The 26661-nt window shown below is 37.3% G+C and overlaps 1 protein-coding gene across 1 annotated transcript in view; it reads right to left on the bottom strand.

Annotated features, from left to right (window-relative positions):
* The window catches only part of ccdc73 (coiled-coil domain containing 73), a 71585-nt gene that overhangs the window by 33922 nt on the left and 11002 nt on the right, over positions 1 to 26661 (bottom strand). Inside the window, exons 3-7 of the mRNA XM_062967762.1 lie at positions 22625 to 22770; positions 10700 to 10771; positions 10041 to 10112; positions 8624 to 8659; positions 6224 to 6298 (exon numbers count right to left, since the gene is read on the bottom strand). Of these exons, the coding sequence (XP_062823832.1) occupies positions 6224 to 6298; positions 8624 to 8659; positions 10041 to 10112; positions 10700 to 10771; positions 22625 to 22756 (387 nt within the window). The 5' untranslated portion in view covers positions 22757 to 22770. The remainder of the gene's footprint in view (positions 1 to 6223; positions 6299 to 8623; positions 8660 to 10040; positions 10113 to 10699; positions 10772 to 22624; positions 22771 to 26661) is intronic.

Below are 26661 nucleotides of genomic sequence, written 5' to 3'. Positions count from 1 at the left end.
TTGGACATAGCAAAACACAACAACAAGCCAGATTTTCCTGGAAACTGCAGAGGAAGAGGTGAGCTTTGTATACCACATTAAGACCTAAGGACCTCATCAGATGCAGCAAGAGAAGGGTTTTTTCCCAGCCCATCAAATGATGCAGAGCTACTACCAGCGAGACTCTGAGGGGCTCTTTGCCAGCAGAATTGTGGCAGCGGAGCCCAGAGGAATCGGGTGTACAACTGACTCCTCATGGAAAAAAGGCAGAGGGCTCGAAGAGGAAGCAAAGAAACATTGTGGGAAGGCAGAGGATGGACCCCAATGATAGGGAACAGAGTGTGATGGTTTCCTCCGCTAAACCACAATTCCCCCCACTGTCGTCCACTTTACCCCTGGTCGTCTGACAAAGTCCTAAAAGAAGCCGTTTTACTGCTAAAGAGGTTGTGTGTCATGTGTCAGGATCAAGGCAGCTATCAGGTGATTGTGAGTTTTGTTGTCTGTTTAGACAAATCCAGAATCTTATGATTTTCCCTGGTGTTGAATATATGTGTAGAATGTACAACTGCCATTAGTACAAGGAAGCTTTAGTACAGAGCCGCAGTGGCGCAATGGGTTAAACCCTTGTACCAGCTGGACTGCTAACCTGATGGTTGGGTTGCTGACCTGAAGGTTGCTGGTTCGAATCAGTGAGACAGGGTGAGCTCCCATCTATCAGCTCTAGCTTGTGGGGACATGAGAGAAGCCTCTCAGCAGAATGGTAACACATCTGGACATCCCCTGAGCAACGTCTCTGTAGACGGCCAATTTTCTCACACCAGAAGTGACTAGCAGTATGTCCTCAAGTTGCTTCTGACATGATTTTTTAAAAAAACAAAAACAAGGAAGCTAACTAAAATAGATGAACTGTCCTTCTGAATTCCTTTGTTGTTCACAGTTTAAATCAAATTTCTTCACTGGATTATTCTTCTCAAAGTTTATCTTAGTTAAGAAAAGCAAGGGAGCATTTATTACTTTCCATCCATGTATCATGTTCAGCCAACCCTAAAGTACACTATATATCACTTGTGCGGTGTCATGAACTGAGCAAGGCATAACAAATCCTTTCAGCCTTTTGCACCGAAGGTCAGCAATGTGAAGAAATTTGCTTTTACAATAATCGCAGCATTAACTTGATTATTAAACAGAGAATGACATTAAAATAACAAAGCTATTTATAAAGTTAATGAGCACAAAGTAATAAGAACAATATTAATGACAGATAACGTTTCCTATTGTTACTGTGTGAAAAGAAATAGCACAGTTAAATAATTTGGGGATCCTGAGAAACAGATAAACAACATAAGAAAAATGCTAACTATTATGATTAAGGTTACACATTTACAAGTGATTAATAATGGAACAAACTTAAGTATGATTTCATATAATTTCATATAAGGCAATAATACAATTGTTTCATCATTGTATTTCCCTATTCTGCTCTAATGTTTTATTTGGTTTCCTTTCTAAAACGATCTTATTAAGAAAACCAACCCTATTTAAAAACAAATAAGCAACTCCAAGAAAAAAATTCTACGAAAGCAGCCCTATGGAATTTGATGAAATTATGTCAAAGTAAATGATTTAGAAAGAAAAAAAGTCTTGTGTAAAGTTTTGTTCTTGCTAATAAGGGAAAGAACTAAATATCCTAAAAGCACCAGATCTCATTTGATTTTGGGAACTAAGTGGTTAGTACTTTGGATAGGGGACCACCAATGAATGGCAGGTATTTTAAGCTATATTTTCAAGGGGAAACCTGCAAAACCAGCTCCGAGTATTCTTTGTTTAAGAAACCTCTATGAAATTGAGGATAATTAAAAAATCAACCAGTGACTTGAATTCTAAGATTCTATGACTTAAAGTCACATGCAAATACATAATGAGTGAATAATTGTCTAATTCAGGAAAAAGCAGAGATCTCAGAACTCTTTTCAAAACTGGCAGGCAGGTAATTATTACTTTTATCTACCTCCAAGTAAATTTGAACCAAAAAAATGAAAACAAAGATAATACATAAGCAACTGAAGGAAATAACAATCTGACTACTCTATGTACGGCAAAGAACAAAATGACTACTATAGGTGTTATCAAGCACGGTAACCCCCCGCCCCACCCCGGAAAGATTTATAGTTCACCAAAAACAACAAATGAATATATGATTTTTTTCTTTTATTTTAAAAAAAACTTTTCAGGAGATCCAGAGTTGTGCATGTTTGAAGCTTTAGAACAGGGGTCCTCAAACTTTTGAAGCAGAGGGCCGGTCCACTATCCTTCAGACTGTTGAGGGGCCGAATTATCATTTGGAAAAAAAAATACAAACAAATTCCTATGCATACTGCACATGTCTTATTTGTAGTGCAACAACAACAACAACGAAAGAACAATACAATATTTAAAAATGAAAACAATTTTAACCAACATAAACCTATCAGGATTTCAATGGAAAGTGTGGGCCTGCTACTGGCCAATGAGATAGTCAAGTTAATTAGGACTGTTGTTATTGTGTGCCTTCAAGTCATTTCAGACTTTGACTGAGCCTAAGTCTAAAATTAATTATTTATTTACTGCATTTATTTACATTTATATCCCACCCTTCTCATCCAGAAGGGGACTCAGAGCAGCTGTATGTACATACGATATATTATATTATTAGCATAGCACAATATTAGCATTATGTATTACTATATTGAACTATACCACTATACTATTATATAATACGTAATATATAACATATAATAAATATTATTATTATATGGTATTATTATTAGTATTATATTGTATAACATAATATTATTATCAATATTATATGTATATACAATATATTTATTTATTTATTTACAGCATTTATATTCCGCCCTTCTCACCCCGAAGGGGACTCAGGGCGGATCACATTACACATATAGGCAAACATTCAATGCCTTTTAACATAGAACAAAGACAAACAAACATAGGCTCCGAGCCAGGCCTCGAACTCATGACCTCCTGGTCAGAGTGATTCATTGCAGTGATTGATTGCAGCTGCTCTCCAAACTGATATAAAATATTATATTATAAAACTGAGGGTGGGGGCCAGGTAAATGACCTTGGAGGGCCGCATCCGGCCCCCAGGCTTTAGTTTGGGGACCCCTGCTTTAGAAGATTGGGAACAGACCTAGCAACAGCTGTACCCTATGAACTATATTGCGTCTAACCCTTTAATAAATAATATTAATTAGATTATTTCTGTGTGACTTGTATCTTTCATACTGTATCCTGTATCAATTTCTTATTGGAAGTGTATAAACTGTTTCTTATATGTATCAAAATGTTTCTGGAAGGCAGCCACCTTCCTGTGCCCCTGTTTACATAATCCCCTGGGAACAGGGATGTTGGCCAAATCACTCTATTTCCCAAGCCAGATAATTATCAGATTCATTGTGTGTGTGCAAGGATAGGTGATCTTCTTTACCAGCCAGATAAGCTCAAGATGTTTGTTCATTTAACCTGAGGTTGAGAGTCTGCTGCTCCCCGTGGAAGAGGGGGCCTAGAATATGTGCAGTCATCAACTTTCTATACTGCCAGCCAAGCCCTTGATTGCCCAAGATCAACATCTTTGTCTCTTGAGTCCTACACCTTTATCTTTTGAGCTCCTTATCTGTGTTTCGCACAGAAATGAACGTTTAAATTAATCAAAATCTCATCAGCATATCTGTGCCATTGTTTCCTCACAATCTGGGCCCTTCCAGGGGGCATGTCTACAGCTTTCATTTCTCCTGCCCAGGAAATCCCCACCTGCAGGCGGTGACGTCAAGGGAATCCCCAGCCAATCCCAACACAGATCCTGGGCAACCCTTTTCTTAGCCAATCAGGGGAGAGAGCAGGAAGTTTGATTGGCTGTCAGAACTGTATAAGATGTCTTGCATTTCTCTGTATGTTTATGCTTGTCCCCCTTGAAGCAAATTGCTTGTACGGTACAGTACTTGCATCCTTTTTGGCCAAATCGTATTAAACCTCTGTGGCATTGCCTTCAACCTAGTGAGTGTGTTTCTCTGTCCTGGCCTATCTGATTTAGCATATGCTCTCTGGGCACGGACTCTATAACCACAGTCCTAGTGTGAAGGCACGCTGGGGGAAAATAGCTATCTCTAGGTCTGGCTACTCAAGCGGCTTCGGTTTACCTTATAATTATACCTCAAACCCCAAAGTAAATACTCTAGAAGCTGATTAAAGATAACCAAAAATATGTTTATTGAAAACAGGAAACAGTCCTTTTAATGTATTAGAAATGATATGAGGTAAAATCACTGAAATTATACAGAAATAAAACTATATTGATTGAGAATGAAAGCTATAGAGACTATAAAGGATAAACACACAAGCTATGAGGAAACTATAAGGTAAGGACTATAGGGTATGTACAAGGCTATGATAAGCACTATCTATAATGACTTTAGTGGTAAATACCAGCTATAGTGAACTATCTATAATAACTCTGAGGTAAACTATAAGGTGATAAGCTATAAGGTAAGTACATAAGGTAAGTACCAGCTTTGCTATATAGGAGGTAAGTACATGAGGTAAATACTATCTATAATGACTATATGGTAAGTACTATCTATGATGGTAAGTACTTTGCTATGAGGTACACTATCTAAGCTATAGGTAAGTACAAGGCTATGAGGTAAACTGTAAGGTAAGTACATGGCTATGAGGTAAACTGTAAGGTAAGTACATGGCTATGATGAGCTCTATCTGTAATGGTAAGTATGAGGTAATTACATAAGCTAAGGTGGTAAGTACGAGGTGAACTATAAGCTTTGCTATCTTTGAGGTAAATACCTAAAGCTATGATGTGACTATAAGGTAAGTACGTGATTTATGTTGCCTGTTTGAATTTGCCAGGTCAAAGAACCCAGACCAAATTCTAAGACCTATCTCTAAGAGGTTTTTCTCTGGAATACCAAAAGAAGGGGAAAAAAGCCTTAGAGGCAAGCTCACAGGCTGAACCATTTCACCCAAACCTACAGGGGAGTCCCAAGCTCCACCCCCAAAACAGGAGCCAATGGAACATTCCTCCCAAGAACAGAAACCAGGAAATAAGCAAGGGATAGGAAAGCCAAGTAGGACAGCACACCTAGCTTAAACATTACATAAAGATAGCAAAATAATAAGCGAAATGTTTCAAAGATAAATAATAAAGAATAAACACAATGAATCAAGCAATGGGAAAATATGTAAGACATGTTAAGTGAATACAAAGCTATCTGTAACATCTAACACATTCACAACTGTACTTGATTATTTTGAAACCAAAAGCTATGGAGAAATGTTAGAAGGACAGGATTGCACACAAAATGTTCTCAAAGGAAAATACAAAACATATGCATCTACTATTCTTGAGGTATACAAGCTAAGTAGTTATGGCTATATAGTGAGATGGTCACATTTACTGATAACCACATATTATTTAGGGTGCTTGAAAGAGAAAAAGATTGTAAAGCACTCCAAGCCTTTCTCTAAACTAGGGAAATTGGCTTTAAAATGGTAAATAAAACATCATTAGTTTTATCCTTGTGTCCATGCGGCCTGCCCTTGTTTAACTGTTTTTTGGGTTTTTTTTTTGGATTTCTTGATGTAATGTCTATTATCATCTATTGTATTGCTTTTAATTTTGTTATGATATGTTGTTTTTATATGTTATTATATTGTATTGCTCTGGGCGTGGCCCCATGTTAGCCGCCCCGAGTCCCCGTTGGGGAGATGGTGGCGAGGTATAAATAAAGTTTTATTATTATTATTATTATTATTATTATTATTATTATTATTATTATTATTATTAAAAACAAGGGTGATATACAGGGATAGAATCAGAGCTGGCACTGACTGCCCAAAGGTTCTCTAGGGGTCATGGTTGATATCTCTTTGAAAATGATGCCCAGCGTGTGAGGACTATATTTTTAAAAGGAAAGATGAGCATAAGTGGCAGTAACAACAACAGTAACAACAGCAATAATAACTCAACATAAATAAAGAAGACTTGTTACTCACCTGTTTGGAAAAAGAAGTAGGAACTGCACTAGCAGCACCTTCACTAGCTAATTGCTAGTAGCCGGGAATTCCGTTTATTTATTTTGGTGAGCACCCATCATCCAATTTTCTATAATACATTCTATTGGATTGGGGCCCAAATGCACCAAACTATGAATGCATTGTAAAACCAGCATACCTGTAATTTTTTTAAAGTTTCCTTCAGTCCTTCCATTTCTTTTTCTTTGGCCTCCTCAGCAAGCAGATATTTAGCCTACAAAAAATCAAACTCATTTATTAGGAAAAAGAAAATTTCTCAACATATCCTCATTTGATATATTTAAGAAAATAATAATCTCCAAAAAGTGTGACATGTTTATTTAGCTGTGAATAAACTTAGAAAGCATTGTGAGCATTTTCACATTGCTTTCCAAGTTTGTATACTCACAGCAAAATAAATATGCCACATTTTCTATTGATTATTATGTTCCCAACAATAAATATGTCACATTTACGATGTTACAACTCCATTGTAATTGCCCTGGTTACATCATACGCTCTCCTGGGGTTTGTAGTTTGGTGAGGCTGAAGAGCTGTCTATCTGAGAATTTTGAAAACCATCCTTCAACCATCAAATCCCAGGGTTCTATAGGAGGGAAACTCCAATTAAAATTGGTTATTAAACTAGAATCATAGCATTTCATATATTCCTATGAAATGCTAAACTGACTTTTAACACTCTTATTTGAATGTGCCAGTTCTTTGAGCTCTGCTTTTTATGACACTCTAGCATTTAAATATTGAGCATTTTTAAATATATAGTTTATATTGTTCCAATGTTTCTGTACTGTCATTGCTTCCCTATGTGCATTATTTACTTCTTCTGTTTTCTTGAATCATTGTGTTCATTATCATGGAATTGTTATATATGAGGGTGAACCAAAAAATTATCTGCAGTATGGTTATATTAAAACTTCCGTTGGCTGCACTGTCTTATCAGTGCTTTCCGTATGAGGTTGCTGCCTCCCCAGTCACTGTTGTACAGTTTTGAAAGTGTTACCTCAGTTTATTGGAGACTACAGTGAAGAAGAAATGGCTGTCTCTCCTGAGATTTGCACAAACAAAGAGCAGTGTGCAGTGTTTCATTCATCCAGAGTTTGTCAAACTGTACCTCCCCAGATGTTTTGGACTTTTGCTCCCACAATTCATAACAGCTGGTAAGCTGGCTAGAATTTCTGGGAGCTGAAGTCCAACACCCTTGGACTTCAAAACACTTGTTTGAGAAACACTGCATTCAACAATAATTAAAGTGAGATGCACACTTAAGAGTTTAAGCCTAAAATTCAGCCAAAATGCAGAGGACTGCTATCCAAGGTCATTGTGTTGTTGCATGACAATGCATGTCCGCACACCGCTGCCCATACTGTTGACATTCTTCAAAAACTTTGTTCTGAAGTGTTAAAGCATCCTCCCTACAGTCCTGATCTTCTCTCATTTGTCTATCACCTTTTGGTCCCCTGAAAGAAGCTCTATGAGGATGAAGATTCATGCCTGATGAAGAGACAAAGACAGTGGTGCATTTGTGGCTTGCAGCTCAGCCTAAAACATTTTTAATAAGAGAATACGAAAACTTGACAAAAGTGTATTGAAAAGAAGGGAGATTATGTTGAAAAATGATGTATTTGTCTTTCCTGAAAGTTGATTAAAATTAATTATACAGCCAGAATGCGGATAATATTTGATTTACCCTCGTAGTTTTCCATCTTATTGTCCTACAGAGCAAAGAACCGGATATAAACCCATTTTTTTCACATAATTAAAATGTTATTAGGGTGTCTCCAGTGTAACATGAGATAGAAATGTACTCCTGACAAGAGACAAACATGTGTTTTTGCTTCTCAGCCAACAGGTTACAATATCAAAATATATATTTGGTGAGATTTAATTTTACATATTTGGCCTTTTCAGATAAGCAGCTTATATTTCTTCCATTGTATCACCTTTTACTCAGTAACATTTTAATTAGTGTTAATCCTTTTCCTGGCTAGTATCTAGAACTCTTGCATATAAGCAAAGAAGTTATAATGCCTCAGTGAAATTTCAAAGTTTGGTGAGGTCTTTATATTATTTGTTCAATTATTACCTTAAAGGAATAATTATACATACACACAAACACACATATACACACTTGAAATGACATCAGACTCTACACCAAAGGTTCCCAATCTGTGGGCCGTGGACCACAAGAACAAAAATCCAGTCTGCGAACCTCCTTCCACTTGATTTATTTTATTTTACTTCTTCTTTCTGCAGAGCTGAACAGCTGATGTGGTCTATCGGATGCAATTTCTGAATCAGCACCCAAATAACCAAACCGAATCTAAAGTTGACCAAAAACTGATTTGTAACACTTTTAGTACTAATGTTGGAGAGTAGTCCCTAGTCAAAGTGGTCCCTAGTCAAAGTGGCTCTGATCAAAGTGGGACCTGGTCAAAAAAAGATTGGGAACCACTGCTCTACACAAAGCACCTCATATCTCCATTACTAGTTGAGTGCCCATTTACTGAATGAATTAATAATGCAATTATGTATGCATTACCTTTTCTTCTTCCACAACAAGCATTCTCACTTGAACCTTTAATACCACATGAAAGAAATACATGTAAACATGATGATCAAATAATTAAAACAATACAGAATGTAATTATTATGAACCAAATGTCAAAGCACTTGCACAATGCACTGAGTGGAACTAACTATAAACAAAATTCCTCTCCAAAATAGAAACTGGTTCCTCCTCTGCTTCTAAAACAACTGCAGGAGAAAGAAAATGCTGTGGCTTAAAATTGGTGTTGCCCTTCCTCTCACAGTTATCATGAAAGAGAAGGGAAAATACAACTTCCATTTGACTTGTAGGCCATCAGAATAGAGATGGGAGGCATTGTTCAGAAGTAGGGATAGATTACTGTGTTTCAGTTACTCCAGCACAAACACTTTTAATGCACATATGAGCTTTGTCCCATTTTCACATAGGTGACTTGAAAATATTTCCTCCTAAAAGCAACATTTTTCAAGTAATGGGCTTTTTTTCTAATTTGTATATCTTTTTATTATTATTTTCATTAATTTACATTTATGCCTTCATAATTGTATTATTTTTTTGTAAACAACCTCTAATTTGGAAAAAAGGAGGGATATAAATAATGGCTGGAATCCTGTATCAGCTTAAAGTTAGTGTAGTATTTAACTAAGAGAAATGCCCATAATAAAAACACATTTTTCCATTTATGTATCTAAAAACATTTTGTCAAATAAAGGCAATAAATATTTCAAATGAAATGACATGTCACTATGTCTATAGTGTTCATCCACATGTACACTTGGAAATAAAATCAAATGTGACTGTTAAACCTATCTAAATAATATTTCTTGGGGGGAAACCATCAGACACTTTCCAGACACTTTTTCATTAGAAATGTACTGAGAAATCTAGATATCTTACTTCTCAACCTTTTTTCAGTTGGCATAAAATGATTATTGGTATTCAAAAGTCACGCATACGTGTTGGCTATCAATATAGACATGACACTCCTACTTCCATATGTGTGCCCATGACCTTTATAAAAAGTAATTTTCTTCAGAGGTAGTTCACTGGCATACACACACACACACACCCCAACAATGCAACCGATATGACACTGTGCCAATCTTATTGTTTAATGTAAGCATCTGGATCCTCTTCCTCTCCGGTATGAGTACGTTCATCTCCTTATATAAAAAATGCCAGTCCCCACAGCAGGGTAATCTGTAGCTGAAAATTACATCCAATTAATATTTTTCAGAGTTAAACCCCAAAACAAACTCAGAGTAATTTTCTGTCAAGTATTTTAATACAAGATTGCAGTCTAAAGCAAGGGGGGAAACAAATGCTTCTGAATTTGAATGATAATATTGCCTTCTCAATAAAATATACCTGGACATAGATTATACTGCTGATAAAAATGTAAATGTACTACCTGCTTTTTAATAGCTGCCATGGCCTCTGTGTGCTGTTTGTTTAATGCTTCTTTCTGATGTTGAAGAGCTTCCTATTTGTCAACAATAATTCACATTAAGCTATATCAAAACCGATTTCTACATATGACTTTTTTCACTGCACAGTCAAGCACAGTTTATCATTAACACATTAGAAATATTTTGGTTTAAAGCTCTTTAACCCTGAATTTATAACTAATAACTACAGAAAGCAAACAAGATAATAATAGCAGTATCTTCAAATAAAAGAACATAAGCACGAGATTATTAGTATGAAGAGTGGGATATGTTTGCAATTTCAGAGCAACAACACGATTGTTATGCTGCACATTCACTTTAAAGTATACATTTGTACTGTCTATAAAAATTAAACTTTATTATTTTTAAAATGTCATTCTCATGGAAGGTGAGAAGTTAGCAGTGGCACTCTGTACTTGCCACTGTGCTGAATATTTTCTGGGTTTAGAGTGAGGCAGAAGACTGATGATATGAATGGTAGAGTCACATGGACTTAAATATGGACAATATGTAAATCTGATCAGAAATTTTGAAAGTCATTATTTTTTGCTATTAATATTAGTTCAAACAGTTATAAGAAAGATCTTACCTAATTATCAGTAACTTTTAAAAAGCTACCAACCTTTTGCCATTCAAGTTCCTGTTTTTCAACCACAAATTTGCTAATTTGTTCCCCATAATGAATTTCTGCATCCTGATTTCAAAAATCAACAGAAATTATTCATTATTTTATTTATTTTTAAATTAGAATAACTAATGAACAAGATTAGGCAATTCTTTCATTTTTCAAATACAAATCAATATATGTACAACATGTTCATTTGATAAAAGGAAAGCACGTCGTTTAGTTTGTTAAGTTGGTTACACAGATAAAGTATAAGAACAAGTACATTTCTTATTAAAGTATTTCAGAAGATGACTAAAATAGAAACTGCCTGATTAATAACAATTTACCAATGAATGTACTGTATTATTATTTATTTACTTATTTATATACCGCGTTTCTTACTCCAGGGGGGACTCAAAGTGGTTTACAACATAATAATAGCGAAATTCAATGCCTAACATACATAGTGGAGCCCGGGTGGCGAAGTGTGTTAAAGCACTGAGCTGCTGAACTTGCAGTCCAAAAGGTGCCAGGTTCAAACCCCAGGAGTGGAGTGAGCAGGCGCTGTTAGCTCCAGCTTCTGCCAACCTAGCAGTTCGAAAACATGCCAATGTGAGTAGATCAATAGGTACCACTCTGACGGGAAGGTAACGGCCCTGCATGCAGTCATGCCGGCCACATGACCTTGGAGGTGTCTACGGACAACGCCGGCTCTTCAGCTTAGAAATGGAGATGAGCACCAACCCCCAGAGTCAGACATGACTGGACTTAACGTCAGGGGAAACCTTTACCTTTCCGCTGTAGTCTTATCTCTACTCATCCTTCCAGAGGAGAGTTTCAATTGATTTGGGGCATGGGGCCACAGCAATAAAATGGGAGATTGTGCCCTGGGATTTGTAGTTTGTTGTAGGTAAAGGTAAATGTTTCCCCTGACGTTAAGTCCAGTCGTGTCCGACTCTGGAGGTTGGTGCTCATCTCCATTTCTAAGCCGAAGAGCCGGCATTGTCCATAGACACCTCCAAGGTCATGTGGCCAGCATGACTGCATGGAATGCTGTTACCTTCCCGCCGGAGCGGTACCTATTGATCTACTCACATTTGCATGTTTTCAAACTGCTAGGTTGGCAGAAGCTGGAGCTAACAGCAGGGGCTCACTCCGCTCCCCGGATTTGAACCTGGGACCTTTCGGTCTGCAAGTTCAGCAGCTCAGCACTTTAACACACTGAGCCACCGGAGGCTCCCCAGCATATTGTTGACGCACCAGCATATTTTGATAGAAAAGGCTAAACACCTTGTCAAGCTACAACTCTTGAGATTCCACAGCATTGGTCTATGACATTTAAAGTAGTGTCAAGCTGCATTAATTCTGCAGTGTTGATTCTCCCGTTGCCAAAATGTGTAGGGCTTCCAGAAGTAGTCTATAACTTTCAACTTGCCCATCTACTCTTATCCTGAATTTAAAATATGGTAATCATAATTTCCTAACTGGAGTAAAAAATCAAGACAGTTGTTCCTGAATCAGATAGATTTAAAATTAATCCTTAATGTTCAGATTTTTATCAAGAAGAGCAATTTGTACTAAAGATGGGAAGGGAGGAAAATGCCTTTTTCCAAGGTAGACATTGAGCTCACTATCAAATCCATGTTTTTACTATGATTATCACTTTGTGTTTTTACTGTGTTCAGAGTATTAAATTTTAATGCCTGTGTTTGTATTTCTTGATGTTATTTTATATTGGTTTGCTGTTTTATCCGGGCTTGGCCCATGTAAGCCGCCCCGAGTCCCTTCGGGGAAATGGAGGTGGGGTATAAAAATAAATTATTATTATTGTTGTTGTTATTATTATTATTATTATTATTATTATTATTATTATTATTATTATTATTATTATCTTTTACAATCACTAGCAGTGGGTCTCTAAGGTTTCAGACTGTCCTGCCTGAATCTTTGTCTTTCCCATATTGTCACAAAAATGCAAGACCCATTGTTTATGATATTATAGGATTGTTTGCAGAATAGTACAAATGCTATATGACAGCAAACTGTAAAAGCTCAATAAATATCTTTCTATACTCCCTAGGTGAATAATATTCTGTAACTACAACAAAATAGTTTTCTTATAATTGTCTATAAACAGTGACTCTAGATACATCTCCTATTACTCCCCCATCAGAGACAAAGGCCAATTATTTTGATTACCCTATGACTTTTCACAGAAGGGGGAGTACACTTTTAAACAATTTATTTACAAATGCCGTTAAAATGTGCTACCAGCAGAACACACATTAATGAAAAGTAGAAACATGATACATTATGAATGAAACTCCTGTAGAAAACAGTCAGTAAAGTGTTCTCATATCTTTTCTCCCACATGAAGAAAAGGAAGCTGAGGATGATTTGGTAGAGAAAAATGGCCAAACAGGAAAAGATTAAGCTTCAGCTTTTTCACTCTTGTTTTTGCACTCATGACTTCAGAGGCAGCTTTTCATTATAAAAAAAAAAATTAAGAGAGCATTATAGACAACTGCATAAACATTAAACACAATTTAGGTGTTGTTAGTGAAGGAAAGAAATTGTGAATATACTTGTATATACAGTAGAGTCTCACTTATCCAACATAAACGGGCAGGCAGAATGTTGGATAATAAGCAGGCATTAAGGAAAAGCCTATTAAACATCAAATTAGGTTATGATTTTACAAATGAAGCACCAAAACATCATGTTAGACAACAAATTTGGTAGAAAAAGTAGTTCAATACGCAGTAATGCTATGTAGTAATTACTGTATTTATGAATTTAGCACCAAAATATCACAATATATTGAAAACATTGACTACAAAAATAATCCAGAACATTCGATAAGCGAGTGTTGGATAAGTGAGACTCTACTGTAGTTTTGATTTTAAATATAACAGACGTGGGAATCACTCAGCCTTCCCCATCATGTCTCACCCTTGGCTATGCTGACTAGTCCAACAACATCTGGAGGACCTCACCATTTTCACCATTGCAATGCAGCATTATTTCTGTCATAGTGACATATAGGGAAGGATGGTGTTATACATTAACAAGAGAACTAGAAAACTAGTAGTCATGCACATCTGTCAATATCCTACCTCACATACTTAATTGCTGAGGAGACAGACCTGTATAAGTTAAAGAGTTATGCAGTAGACATTTTGTATCTGCTGGGGTTTGGTTCCTGGACCTCTCATGGATACCAAAATTTGTGGATGTTTGTCTATTATATTCAGTGGCAAATATAAAATGATCAAATCAAGTAAGTTTGTGTGTGTGTGTGATTGGGGAGATATTTTCAGTGTTGGATCCATGGATCCAGAATCTGTAGATATGGAGGGTCAACTGGATCAATAACTAAATATTTTATTGGAATGAACTGAGGCTGGTTCACATTCTTGATTTTTTTCCAGAAGTGTCTGAAAACTGTATATTGTACAGTCTAAAGGTTTGATGGACAAAAAGTGGCAGCTGTGCAACATTATTTCAAAAAAGAGCTGGTTAGTGAAGTTGAAGGTGACCCCCCCCCCCCAAATAAAAGATAGTAACGTATAGTTTTGCTAAGGACAAGGACATCAGGCTAGATAATAAGGGTAAGTCTTGGTCAATTTGCAAAGGCACTAACAACAACAAGGACCCTTCCCATGTTAGATAGTGTGTACATTTAATCAAGGCTTTATGTCCTATATTTCATATACTGTATTTATAGCAGAAGGTAACAAATTTATTACTGGAATCCATGTCACAAAAGTTATTTGACTTTTTCCATCTGAGCCACACCTGGACTAAAGAATTAACGACTCTTCTAATCATTATAATTCACTATTATAATTGTATATTTATATTACATGCAATATTACTAATAATATTTCAATATAGTCATATAATATAATATATTGTAAGTATATATACTGGTATATAACAGCACTCCCTGCAGTCATGCCGGCCACATGACCTTGGAGATGTCTACAGACAACGCCGGCTCTTCGGCTTAAAAATGGAGATGAGCACCAACCCCCAGAGTCAAACATGACTGAACTTAACGTCAGGGGAAACCTTTACCTTTACCTTATATATACACTTGTAAACAGCCCTGAGTCCCCTTCAGGGTGAGAAGGGCAGTATATAAATGTCGCAAATAAATAAATAAATGTTTCCCATCTCAGTCAACGACTGACAAACAAAAGGGACTCCCTTTTGAGTTGAAAAACATTTACATATCTAGGCTAAAAGTTAGCCAAGCAAACATTATGCTTTATAAACTTTCCATTGCCATTCATTTCCCCCTCCTGCATGAACCCCTTTGTACCCTTGGGCAATCTCCCAGTTTTAGGGGAACCCCAAAAGGCCTTTTTGCCTGCTGGGCTGCTGGGGAACTTCTGGGATCCCTTTCTTTGTCCCCCATGGGAAACACAAGGGAAATCGGAGCCCCCTAAAAGCCTCATGGATAAAATCTGTGTTTCTCCCAACGCAATGGAGATGCTGGATCTTGAGTTTCTCCCCCATTGTGAGTCCCACATGTGTCTCCTATCAATTTTATATTATTATTATTATTATTATTATTATTATTATTATTATTATTATTATTAATGATATCTTGCCTCTTATAAAATGAAGCACAGTGACCGTGATGTGAACTCTGGCCAGCATTCCATCCTGACCTGGGTGCCACCAGCTTGCCTCAGGCCATATCCTGACTCAATGGACTTACCATGATCATCATCTGGAAATAACACAATGGACTCTTTCTTAAGCCTCGGAGGGCAAAGCCAGACCACTTAAGAATGGAGCAACCTTTGGACATTCCAATTATTCCACATAAATGGCATATCTCCTCTGCGAGGAGGCAAGGATACTTAATTCCATCATCAGCCATCGCCTCCTCCATTGTTCAGATACCTGCCAGCCCCTCTTTCATCAATGGACAGAAGGAGAATTTGCATTGAAGTCAGGCGGTGCTCTCTCATTGGCTGAGGCATGTCAAGCTCCCACCTCTCCAGGGAGCCCCTGCCAATCACAGCAAGGCTGGGTCCAGATGGGGGCGGTGGGAATTTTGAACCCAAAAACTGTATAAAAGTGCATGCTTTGCTTTGTTATGTATCTCAGTCTATTTTTGGAGAACTATCGCAGGCTGGCATCACTTTCCGCTGAAATTGAATAAAATACCTTCTGCTTCTACTTCGACTTGGTGAGTTATATTCCGGAAATTATTGGCTTCTTTTCTCACCAGGCTTAACCCACAGCTTGGATCTCACTATCCACTGCTACTCTAAATTGCTTGTTAACACCATTTAAAAATAAATACCAAACCAAAAAAGAAGCCATTCTTCAGCACAATGCTGTTACTTTAATGGAAAATATGAAGTTTTTCAACTTTGTGTTTTTCAAACTGTCTTGCATCTTCCTAAAAAGATTTTTTTCTCTTCAATAAAAGCTGTATATAATCTTTAAGAAACAGCAAAAGACACAAAACCTTTAAAACAGTTTATATTTTATTAGTTGCCTTAGGACTACAAGGATTTAAGTGTTTGTACAGAAAAACTCTACCATAACAATAAACGAGGAGTCATTTGATGGTTTATTTACTTGTTATGACCTTTAGAAAGTGTCAAACCTTTTGTAAAATGCTTGCTCCAGGCTTTAGTTTTACAAGATGGGCTGTGCATTGGTCAAGCCCCTCCTGATTTTTGACCCTGAACAGATTTAGGAACAGAGTATAACTAGCTCACATCCAGGCAGCCAAAACTCAGTACTTTTACTATCTATTTCAAACTCATAATCCGCCTCCTACGAAATTGCAAGACCAATTTCCTTCATGCTGTTCAATCAATAGCTCTTGGACTTGAAGACTGCTTCATAATGTGTTTAGGATATCCTACATAAACCGGGCATTCAAGTAAACCTTGTTCAGACTTAGGAAAGATTTCTAAAGTTTAAAGTCTGCACAGGGAGAGGGAGTTCCTGTCCACAATACAGTCAATAATAATAATAATAATAATAATAATAATAATAATAATAATAATAATAATGACTCATCTTGTTGTGTTTCAAATAATAATAAATGAAATGATTAACAGTAGAAAAGACCAGTTCACCAGTCCTAAACCTGAGAAATTCATCCATGATAGTTTTTGTACATGTATAGTTGATGTTTGATTCACTTACAAGCAAGGCTCCTTAGACTGAAGAATCACCTCAGAAGGAGGGATAATCGACAGAGGAGAGTCTAATGTAATGTACAATACCAAAAAGGGAGGTTGCAGGGATATCTCTTTATGTCTGTTGTGGCCCTGATGAGAAAATAGGTTCCCTGAGGTAGGCCTGCATCAAGCTCTTACTAATGTTTTCTCTGGGCTCTAGATTTATCCTCAGCACTAATTCCTGCTTTTCACTGATCCTCTTCACTACACTATCACATCCAGTACCAATGTCCCAAAGCCATGGGTCGTGCTTCACTGTCATTTGCACCCCAGCTCTTGCTTCAGCTACAAATTGCACTGAAAACAAGGATGAGATATTGATCTTGGACAACCATCCTTCCTTAGAAACTGATATACCAAATAAAGTTTAGATCTTTGAACACAGGATCACACAAACAGATGCCCTATGGTAATATTATAGCCCTACATGGAGTTAGAGTGGATTGAGCTGGGTAAGCAGGGAGTAAGGATGCAAAAGTAACTACTATCTAATCCTATTTATTCTTTTAAAAGACATGTACTGTCAACACTGAACGAATAACGTATGGGCAAAAATAAATAATCAAGTAGAGGTGTTTTTTTGTGGGGAGGTCATGGGGCAACCATTGGCCAAGCATCATTGTCTTCCAGAAGTACAGTTGTGGCAGAGAGTCCCTAAATAACCATGAAAACATATTCTGAATCTGCATGGTCTTTCACATTGAGGAAATATAATTTCCAGATGGCTGGGGGGGGGGGGTTAGTATTAATGACCTTGTTACTAATTTCACATATTGACAGACAGCTGCTCCAAAATGGGTTAAAGAGAAATGTGTGCAATTCTTTTGCATTTAAAATACAAACAGTGTAGTATACTCTGTCCAAATTTTGAAAGCCAGACTTGTAAAGTAGCAACTAAAGGTCAGAAAGCCCATAATAATAAAATATATCAGACAGAGGCAGAGATGGGGTCTATATCTATGTACACTATTGAGTCTCCCTTGTTTCTCTCTCCCCTACACACACACACACACACACACACACACACACACACACACACACACACAAAATTTAAACGCTGGTAAAGATGGGTTTAAGAGATCTATTACAGCCCTGTGATTAAAGCAAACTATGCTACTGCCAATGGGTCATGAAGCAGACATACTGTGTTGTGAATGGAATAATAAGGAGCAGACAGGTTGCAGATTACAACAGGAGACCAGCTTCAAACTGTTTAAAATTAGCTGGATTCAAGGAGCTCCCTTATGTAGTAGCTACTCAGCGCAAGTAGAAAAAAAAATGCTGCCCATCTAGGGGCAGTGCAAAAGGTTGTATACAATGCCCTAAGTTCCTTAGAGAAAAAGAAAGATATAAATAAAACTCAGTAACCAACAACATAATCAGTCTACTCCCTTCTGTCCAAATCGGAAAAATGTACTATCCAAAGGAACAGTATTATACAAGTGACTGGTGGATAGTGCAAACACTCCACACAAGCAGCACTCTTTGGAAGGTGGACAACTAAGATGACTAAAATGCTGGCATCTTTTTTTGCAAATAAAATTAACCCAACTGGAACAAGACAATGGGATCTGAACTGGTCATAACATATTCCCCAATTCCACTTTTTAAACTGTTTCAGGTTGTGTTGTTAAATGCCTATGTAGGGGATTTGAGAGATCGAGAAAAAGGAAACTACATGCATGTGTGGTCTTAACATTCTGGAGAGATATTTTTCAAGAAATACGTAGCATTACTAGCCAACTATTTCAATTTGTTGTAGACTTAGCACTGTTTAAAATTTGAAACCTTTGGTCGTGAAATGTTTTGAACTTTAGCTCCCACAATTCACAACAGCTGGTAAACTGGCTGAGATTTCTGGTAGTTGAAGTCCAATACACCTGGAGAACCAAAGGTTGAGAACCACCATACTAGATAGTTAATAGCATGGCAGTGGAAATCAGGAAATGCATTGAATGTCATGTCATGTTATGCAAGAATACGGGACATACTGTATATACTCAAGTATAAGCCGACCCGAATATAAGCCGAGGCACCTAATTTTACCACAAAAAACTGGGATCTTATTGACTCGAGTATAAGCTGAGGGTGGGAAGTGCAGCAGCTACTGGTAAATTTCAAAATAAAAATAGATACCAATAAAATTACATTCATCTAGGCATCAGTAGGTTAAATGTTTTTGAATATTTACCGTGGTTCAAAGAAAAACAATAAACCAGCTCTATAAATTGAAAGGTAGGGGCAACAAAAACAATGTGGTATCAACAATAACCTTATAATAATAATAATAATAATAATAATAATAATAATAATAATAATAATAAACTTCATTTGGATCCCACCCTATCTCCCCAGCTGCCAAAATAGTAACAGGCAAACATTCAAACTTATATAAACAATGCAGAGCTAGATTTAAATATAGATACTAATTTCACATATGCATTTTCCCCCTGAAATGTTTGCAAATCCTCTGTGTGTGTGTGTATGCATTTCCCCTACAATAGTTGCAAGCCCTATATATATATATATATATATATATATATATTCTCATATCTATCTAGATATGTCTATATATATTTGTGTGTTCATTTTCCCCCTGTAATATTTGCAAGCCCTATATATAGGTAGGTAAGAATATGTTCATATCTATCCAGACATCTCTCTTAATATAATTATATCTATATAGGATTTGCAGAGACTTGCAAACATATGAGGGTAAAATCATATATAAAAATAATGTATATGTATGGCTACAGATATACAGGTACATGGATCTATATGTATATAGAATTTGCAAAGACCTGCAAACATATGAGGGAAAAATTCATATATAAATTTAATGTAGATAGATAGATAGCTAGATAGAGATTTATAGGTACATAAGGATTGCAAAAGCTTGCAAGGGGTTAATGCCCTATCTGTAGGAGAGTTTAACAAATATTTCAGGGGAAAATGTTTTCATAAGATTAATGAACATATATTTTTTTCTTCCTGACTTGCAAGGATGTCTTTCCCTTTTCAAAACATTCCCTTGATTAAGAGCGAGGGAGGCTTTGCTAAAGAAAGCACACATATAAGGAAGGGTAAGAGAGAAATATATCATATATTGCAAGCAATAGCCTGCAGGCTCCGTTGCAAGACCCCATTATAAGCCGGGGGAGGCTTTTTCAACTTTAAAAAACGGCTGAAAAACTCGGCTTATCTTCGAGTATATACGGTAGCTCTATCAGAAAAATTAACACAAGGAGCCAAAGAACTGAATGAGGACATGGACACAGACAACATTACAGAAACATGGTTCACTTTAATTGTTATGCTAATCAATCAATAGATCCAAGAAGACAAGACTGAATCACTAATTCATGTATATAGAATGATGAATTTAGTTGAAACAGACATGAATTCTGGAGGCCTGAATAAATAAAATAAATTCTATGAATGTGTTGCAATGATGTTAATGTATATAATTTATTTCATATTCATTTTTTCAATAGATAAAAACCCCAAAAACATTGTATATTAAATGTCATTTTATGGTTCTCTATAGTATTGTGTTAGGAAGTAGTACCTCTTTTTCCTTCATAGTCCCCTAAATCGTGGGATCTTAAGTGCAATACATAGAAACTATATTCCTTCTTTGCAATAAACTCTTAACTATTGGCACCAAAAATGAATATTAAAGACCTACAGAAAGGCATTCTCGCTGGCTCAACAGTATCTGTAGAACTCCCTTTTATTAAAAACTATTCTAATTCAGTAGAGCCTGAGTTCTGTTAAATCCTGTTTAAGCTGGCTTTCACAAGCTATAAACATATTTAATCCATTTTAATATATTGTATTATAATAATAAAATAATATTTTTTATACCCCGCCACCATCTCCCCAGAGGGACTCGGGGCAGCTCACAAAAGCACTCCGGAGTGCTGCATATAAAATAAACAGCACATAAACATAAAAACAGTAACACATAAAATTCTAGCAACAGCCTCAACGGATGCACATAACATCACATAGTAATAAAATTGTTTAAATGTATAAAAACGCAGAAATCCCTGCAAATAAAACTGGCTGCCATCAACTAACAACCTAAAATCCAGTGTGGTTATCAGTGCTCATATGCACCCATTTCAGTCTACTCAGTCAAATTATATTATTACTACCTTTGCCCGGCCACGCATTGCTGTGGCTTATGGGAATCATTTGTTGGCCAGGTGGAATAGCAGTGAACAGCATTGCAGCCTCAAAGCCTGGCCATTTTCTGGAGTAGCTGGGGTAGCACCCTCAATCAAAGAGCCACTTTAAAGCCTGGCTACTTCCTTAGTAGGGGAATCCTTGTTTGGCCAGCTTGAACTGACTGAATAGTCTTGCAGCTTAAAAGCCTGGCCGCTTTCTACATAGGGCATCCTTTCTAGGCCTGGTAGTATGGGACAGAGTAGCCTCGTGGCTTCAGAGCTTGGGGGATTTCTATCTAGGGGAAATCTTGGTTGGCCAGGTTGAATAGCACTGAATAGCCTTGCTGCTTGCAAGCCTGGCCGCTTTCTACCTTGCGGAATCCTTGGTTGGCCAGTTTGAATAGCAATGAATAGTCTTGGTGTGGCAGGTATGAATGCTGCAATTAGGCCACTTGATTAGCATTTAATGGCCTTGCAGCTTCAAAGCCTGTTTGCTTCCTGCAAGGGGAATCCTTTGTTGGGAAGTGTTAGCTGGCCCTGATTGTTTACTTTCTGGAATTCCCAATTTCCCTGCTTTCAGAGTGTTGCTCTTTATTTACTGTCCTGGTTTTAGAGATTATATTGTTCTGTATTATTATACCACAGTCATTATTTCATATTACAGTAGAGTCTCACTTATCCAACATTTGCTTGTCCAATGTTCTGGATTATCCAACACAGTCGTCCTTTTAGTAGTCAATGTTTTTGTAGTCAATTTTGGTGCTAAATTTGTAAATACAGTAATTACTACATAGCATCACCGTGCACTGAATTACTTTTTTTCAAATTTGTTGTATAACATGATGTTTTGGTGCTTAATTTGTAAAATCATAACGTAATTTGACTTTTAATAGACTTTTCCTTAATCCCTTCTTATTATCCAGCATATTCGCTTATCCAACGTTCTGCCGGGGTGTTTATGTTGGATAAGTGAGACTCTACTGTATATTTATAATCTTATATTATCTGCTTAGAACTGGATGATATGAGGCTCCTTCTACACAGCTGTATAAAATGCACACTGAAGCGGATTATATGACAGTGTGGACTCAAGATAATCCAGTTCAAAGCAGATAATATAAGATTATAAATGGATAATATAGCTGTGTGGAAGAGCCTTGAGTCTACACTGCCATATAATCCAGTTCAAATCAGATAGTCTGTATTTTATAGGCAGTGTGGAAGAGGCCTGATTGAAGCAACCCTGGGTGCCATTAAATGGCTTAGTGGGTTGCTAGGAGACAAAGTGGGCGGAACTTAGCCTTCTAACTGGCAGCAATGGGAAAAAACAAGTATTCCTCTCCCTCTAATTAGGACTTTATTTTTCTTGTTTTTTTATGTCTAAACAGAGTGGGGAGGACCATAAGTTTTGTTGCCAAGTTTCGTGGTTCTGGGTTTTGTAGTTTCACTGTTTTTATTAAGGTAGGAATGGACAGAACAGATTTATATATATAGAAGATTTATCTTGCTGAATACATTGCACTGCGGTTTCAAATAAGAAATTCACTTACCCTTCTCATACGCAGTTCTTCTATTGCTTCCAGAAAACTTGTTTTAAAATCCAATCGCTGAATGGAAAGTAGTACCTCTGAAGAATTTTGTATGGTATAAGCTGGGGCTTCTTTGTTTGACCCATCATCCATGTTAGAAATGTTATCTTTAGAAATAAAACATTATTTCATTCAAATATTAATTTAGATTGCTAAAACCTAAAACAAACAAGATAGATTGCTATTCAGAAAACAAAATCCCTGCATCAAGGAGAATTGCAAGCATGGAGAACTGTATACAACTTTATAGACTGCTATCAGACACAGAGCTCCAGTGGCGAAGTGCGTTAAAGCAGGTTCCCAGGTTCAAACCCCGGGAGCGGCGTGAGTGGCCGCTGTTAGCTCCAGCTCCTGCCAACCTAGCAGTTCGAAAACATGCAAATGTGAGTAGATCAATAGGTACCGCTCCAGCGGGAAGGTAACGGCGCTCCATGCAGTCATGCTGGCCACATGACCTTGGAGGTGTCTACGGACAACGCCGGTTCTTCGGCTTAGAAATGGAGATGAGCACCAACCAGACATGACTGGACTTAACGTCAGGGGAAACCTTTACCTTTTATCAGACACTGCTAGAATTCCCTCTGGCCCCATCTGCACTACCATATATGCAATCTCAGACTTAAAGTGTAGACTCATATAATGCAGTTTCAAACCATGTATGGCAGTGTACATGGGGTCTCTGATTATTGCCCCTTTGATGGGACACAGAAGGATTCCAAAGTGCAAAGTGACTGTTTGTTCATATAAAGGTGAATGCCATCAACAATAATTTAGGAAGCACTCATTTGTAACAGAAAACCCAATAAAAATCAGTGTCAGCTAAACTGACTGAAGATGTACCAATTTATTCAGCATATATTAATTAATTAAGAGAAATTTGAGTTCCATTCCTATTCATATGAATTTAGAAATATAGTGAAATAAAATAAAATTGAGACTACTGATATTACTGCTGCTGAGCCAGTTATACATTTGGCCCTCCACACCGTATCATGGAGGATCAGTCCCAGCCCCCTCACACAATACTAAAATCCACAGATGCCCAAGTCAGAATGGCCAAAAACCAGGGGCAAGTCAGATTTCATTTCCGTGAGTCACAAATGATTCTCTCAATCACTCTGACAGCCAGAGGCACTGAGAAATAGTGACGACCATAAGTTCTCAGCTCAGCAACACAATTCCTTTGATCTGTGCTCTTTTTCAAAATATTTTTTGACTTGCAGTTGGTTGAATCCACAGATACAGAGGGCTGATTGTTTAAATTTTGAATTTATTATATAGTTATATGCAGAGATGTGAACATTAAAAATAATAATTTCATACATTATAACTTTCATTAAAAGCAAAATAGATACTTGTCCTTATAATTACTGTTTTAAAATAACTCCTATTTTGCAAAAATAACAAAGTAATTATTTTTAATTACTTTTTAAAAAACTGAATGTTACAAGTCAATAGCTGGTGATATAAAACACATTTTCCTCCCACTCATCTCGCCATCACTGCAACAATGCATATAGTAGTAGTATGAAGCACAGCACAAGCCAGCATTTGAATGATTTGATATCCCTCATCCATAATTAGGTAGAGCTTTACCCCTTCACTATAAAAGTAACTAAAGGTTACAGTTACAATGAAAAGGAAGTGAAACCATCTTTCATTTCAGTTTTAATTATATGTAATTATATCATGATATGGGGGTACAGACTTAATTACAATTATCTTCCAAACTCTAGTCCAATTGTTTATTTAGTTTCTAATTTTGTAAATACAGGCAGTCCCCAAGTTACAAGCAAGCTAGGTTCTGTAGGTTTGTTCTTAAAGTTAAATTTGTATAAAAGTTGTAACAGCTGAGACTGGAATACTTAGCAGCTAAAAATCTTTTCTAACATTAATATTTCAGCTATAGGAATGAGCTGCAAACCTGGTGCACCAACTATTTGATAAAATCCGAACAGAAACTACTGGTATAGAAATTCGTGAGTCATGCCTCCTTGTATTATAGTCAGCTCTGACCAACGGAAATATCACAATACACATTTTCCCTATGATAACTCTTCCTAAGGGGTTAATTTCCTCTCAATTCCTGTTGTCTCATTCCCATTTGTAACTATGATTCGTTTGTAAGATGGATGCTTGTAACTCGGGGACTGCCTGTATAAGCAAATTGAATTATTTTGTCCTATATAAACATCTTCAATTATTTTGTCCTATATAAACATCTCTAAAACTGGGATGCCTCTTAGAATCAAAGGTATATCTTATGTATTTTTGGTTGTGTTGGTACTGAAATTAGGGAGCGTCTTACAATAAATGGCATCTTACAATGGAAGAAATACGGAATATATGTCTTTCTTTTTTTAAAAAAGCTTCTTCTAGAAAAGGAACACAGAGGGAAACATGGTCAATGATGCCCAAGTATAGAAGTGCTTCCAGTTAACAGGCTGCAGTTCCAAAGGGGTAAGTGTTCTTAAACCCAAAGGAACTCATTAATGTGAAAACATGCATAGAATTATGCTACAAAACTTTTCTAAAGGTTTAAAAATAGTTAAGTGTGTTTGGTATTTTATCCTACAAAATCCTGGGTAGAACTTCTTTCATCCTCCTTGCAATATTTAGAAATGCCTCAAAACTCAATCTAAAGGGTTTTCCAAACTTCCGGAGCCATTCTTTATAGGTCACAAGGGATTAATAATAAGAAAGAAAGATTGTACCATTTTACTATCACTGTATTCTGCTGTCTGGACAAACAAATACACTACTAGATTCTAATGCATCTGAGAAAGTAGACTTTATAAAGTCTATGCTTCATTCTCTGTTAATGCTGCAAGATCTCTTTGCACAGATTTTATATTAATACATCTAAATGGCTTATGATTAAACTTAATCTGAAGAATTTTGTTACTTAGTGTCTGACCTGTGTGCCACACTTCTCCACTCCATTCTAGAACCTTCGTGCAAAAGTAGCAGGTTCCAATGTTCATAAAGATTAGCACATCCACTTACCACATACCAGTCAACCTGAAAATTCAAATCAACACTCAGCTTTCAACCATATCCTACCTGCTTTTTCACTTCCCAGTGTTGCGCCTTTTAATTTTTAAAATATTCTCTCTAGAGCCTTGGGTTGTGCTTGGAACATTGTTCCAAGCCCCCCCCCCCGCCCCCCTGATCAATTTCAGTGAGGCTCAAGGTGCACAACTGGGGGATGGAGGAGGGATATCATTTGAAGCCCTCTTCTACTTGAATTATTGAATTGCTTGTTGTGAGGAAGGGGGGGGGGGTTATTTTGAGCACAGGAGCCTCCTGTTTTAGCATTATGCCTCCAGAGAGAGTTTTAAAAACTTAAAAACACTAAAAGGAGGTATTGGGGGAGGGAACCGGCCCTGCCCTGGACAATGAATTAAAGCAAAGAGTTCAAAACTAAAAAGACCCTATGCCAGGTATGGGCAAACTAAGGCCCGGGGGCTGAATGCGCCCCCCTGGGTGCTTACCTCAGGCCCTCCTCATTTTGCCTGTCCTCTTGGCAGAACATGGTGGCCTGCCACATTCTTATGCCAAAAAGTTGGGGAAGATACGTAGCAGCTAAGAGCCCTCTGAAGCACTCTCAGCCACTGTGCACCTTGATCTCCTCTTGACATAACGACAATGAGAGCAGCCCCATCCTTATGCTGGGAAGACAGCTCAAAGGAGACACACGGCAGCTGAGAATCTTCCGGAGCACTCTCAACTGCTGCCTGTCTCACCCTCCTCCCAGCATAATGCCAAGAGGACAGCCTGAGGATCAGGTGAAGAGAGGGGCATCAGAAGGACTGGGGCAGTCGCCACATGTCCCACCTTCCTCCCGGCATAAGGATAGGGTGAGTAGCTGGGAAGACAACCTGAGGATGACCCAGGCCCGGCCCTGCCCTGCTCCCTCCTGGCCAGAGCCGGCCCTAGGTATTTTTCAAGTGTAGGCGAACAGAATTTTGCCCCCCCCCCACCCAAACCAATCACTG

Source organism: Anolis carolinensis, chromosome 1, assembly GCF_035594765.1.
Source record: "Anolis carolinensis isolate JA03-04 chromosome 1, rAnoCar3.1.pri, whole genome shotgun sequence".
Taxonomy (NCBI): Eukaryota; Metazoa; Chordata; class Lepidosauria; order Squamata; family Dactyloidae; genus Anolis; species Anolis carolinensis.
The sequence above is the reverse complement of the archived record's forward strand: the minus strand, read 5'-3'. Positions and strand labels throughout refer to the sequence as shown.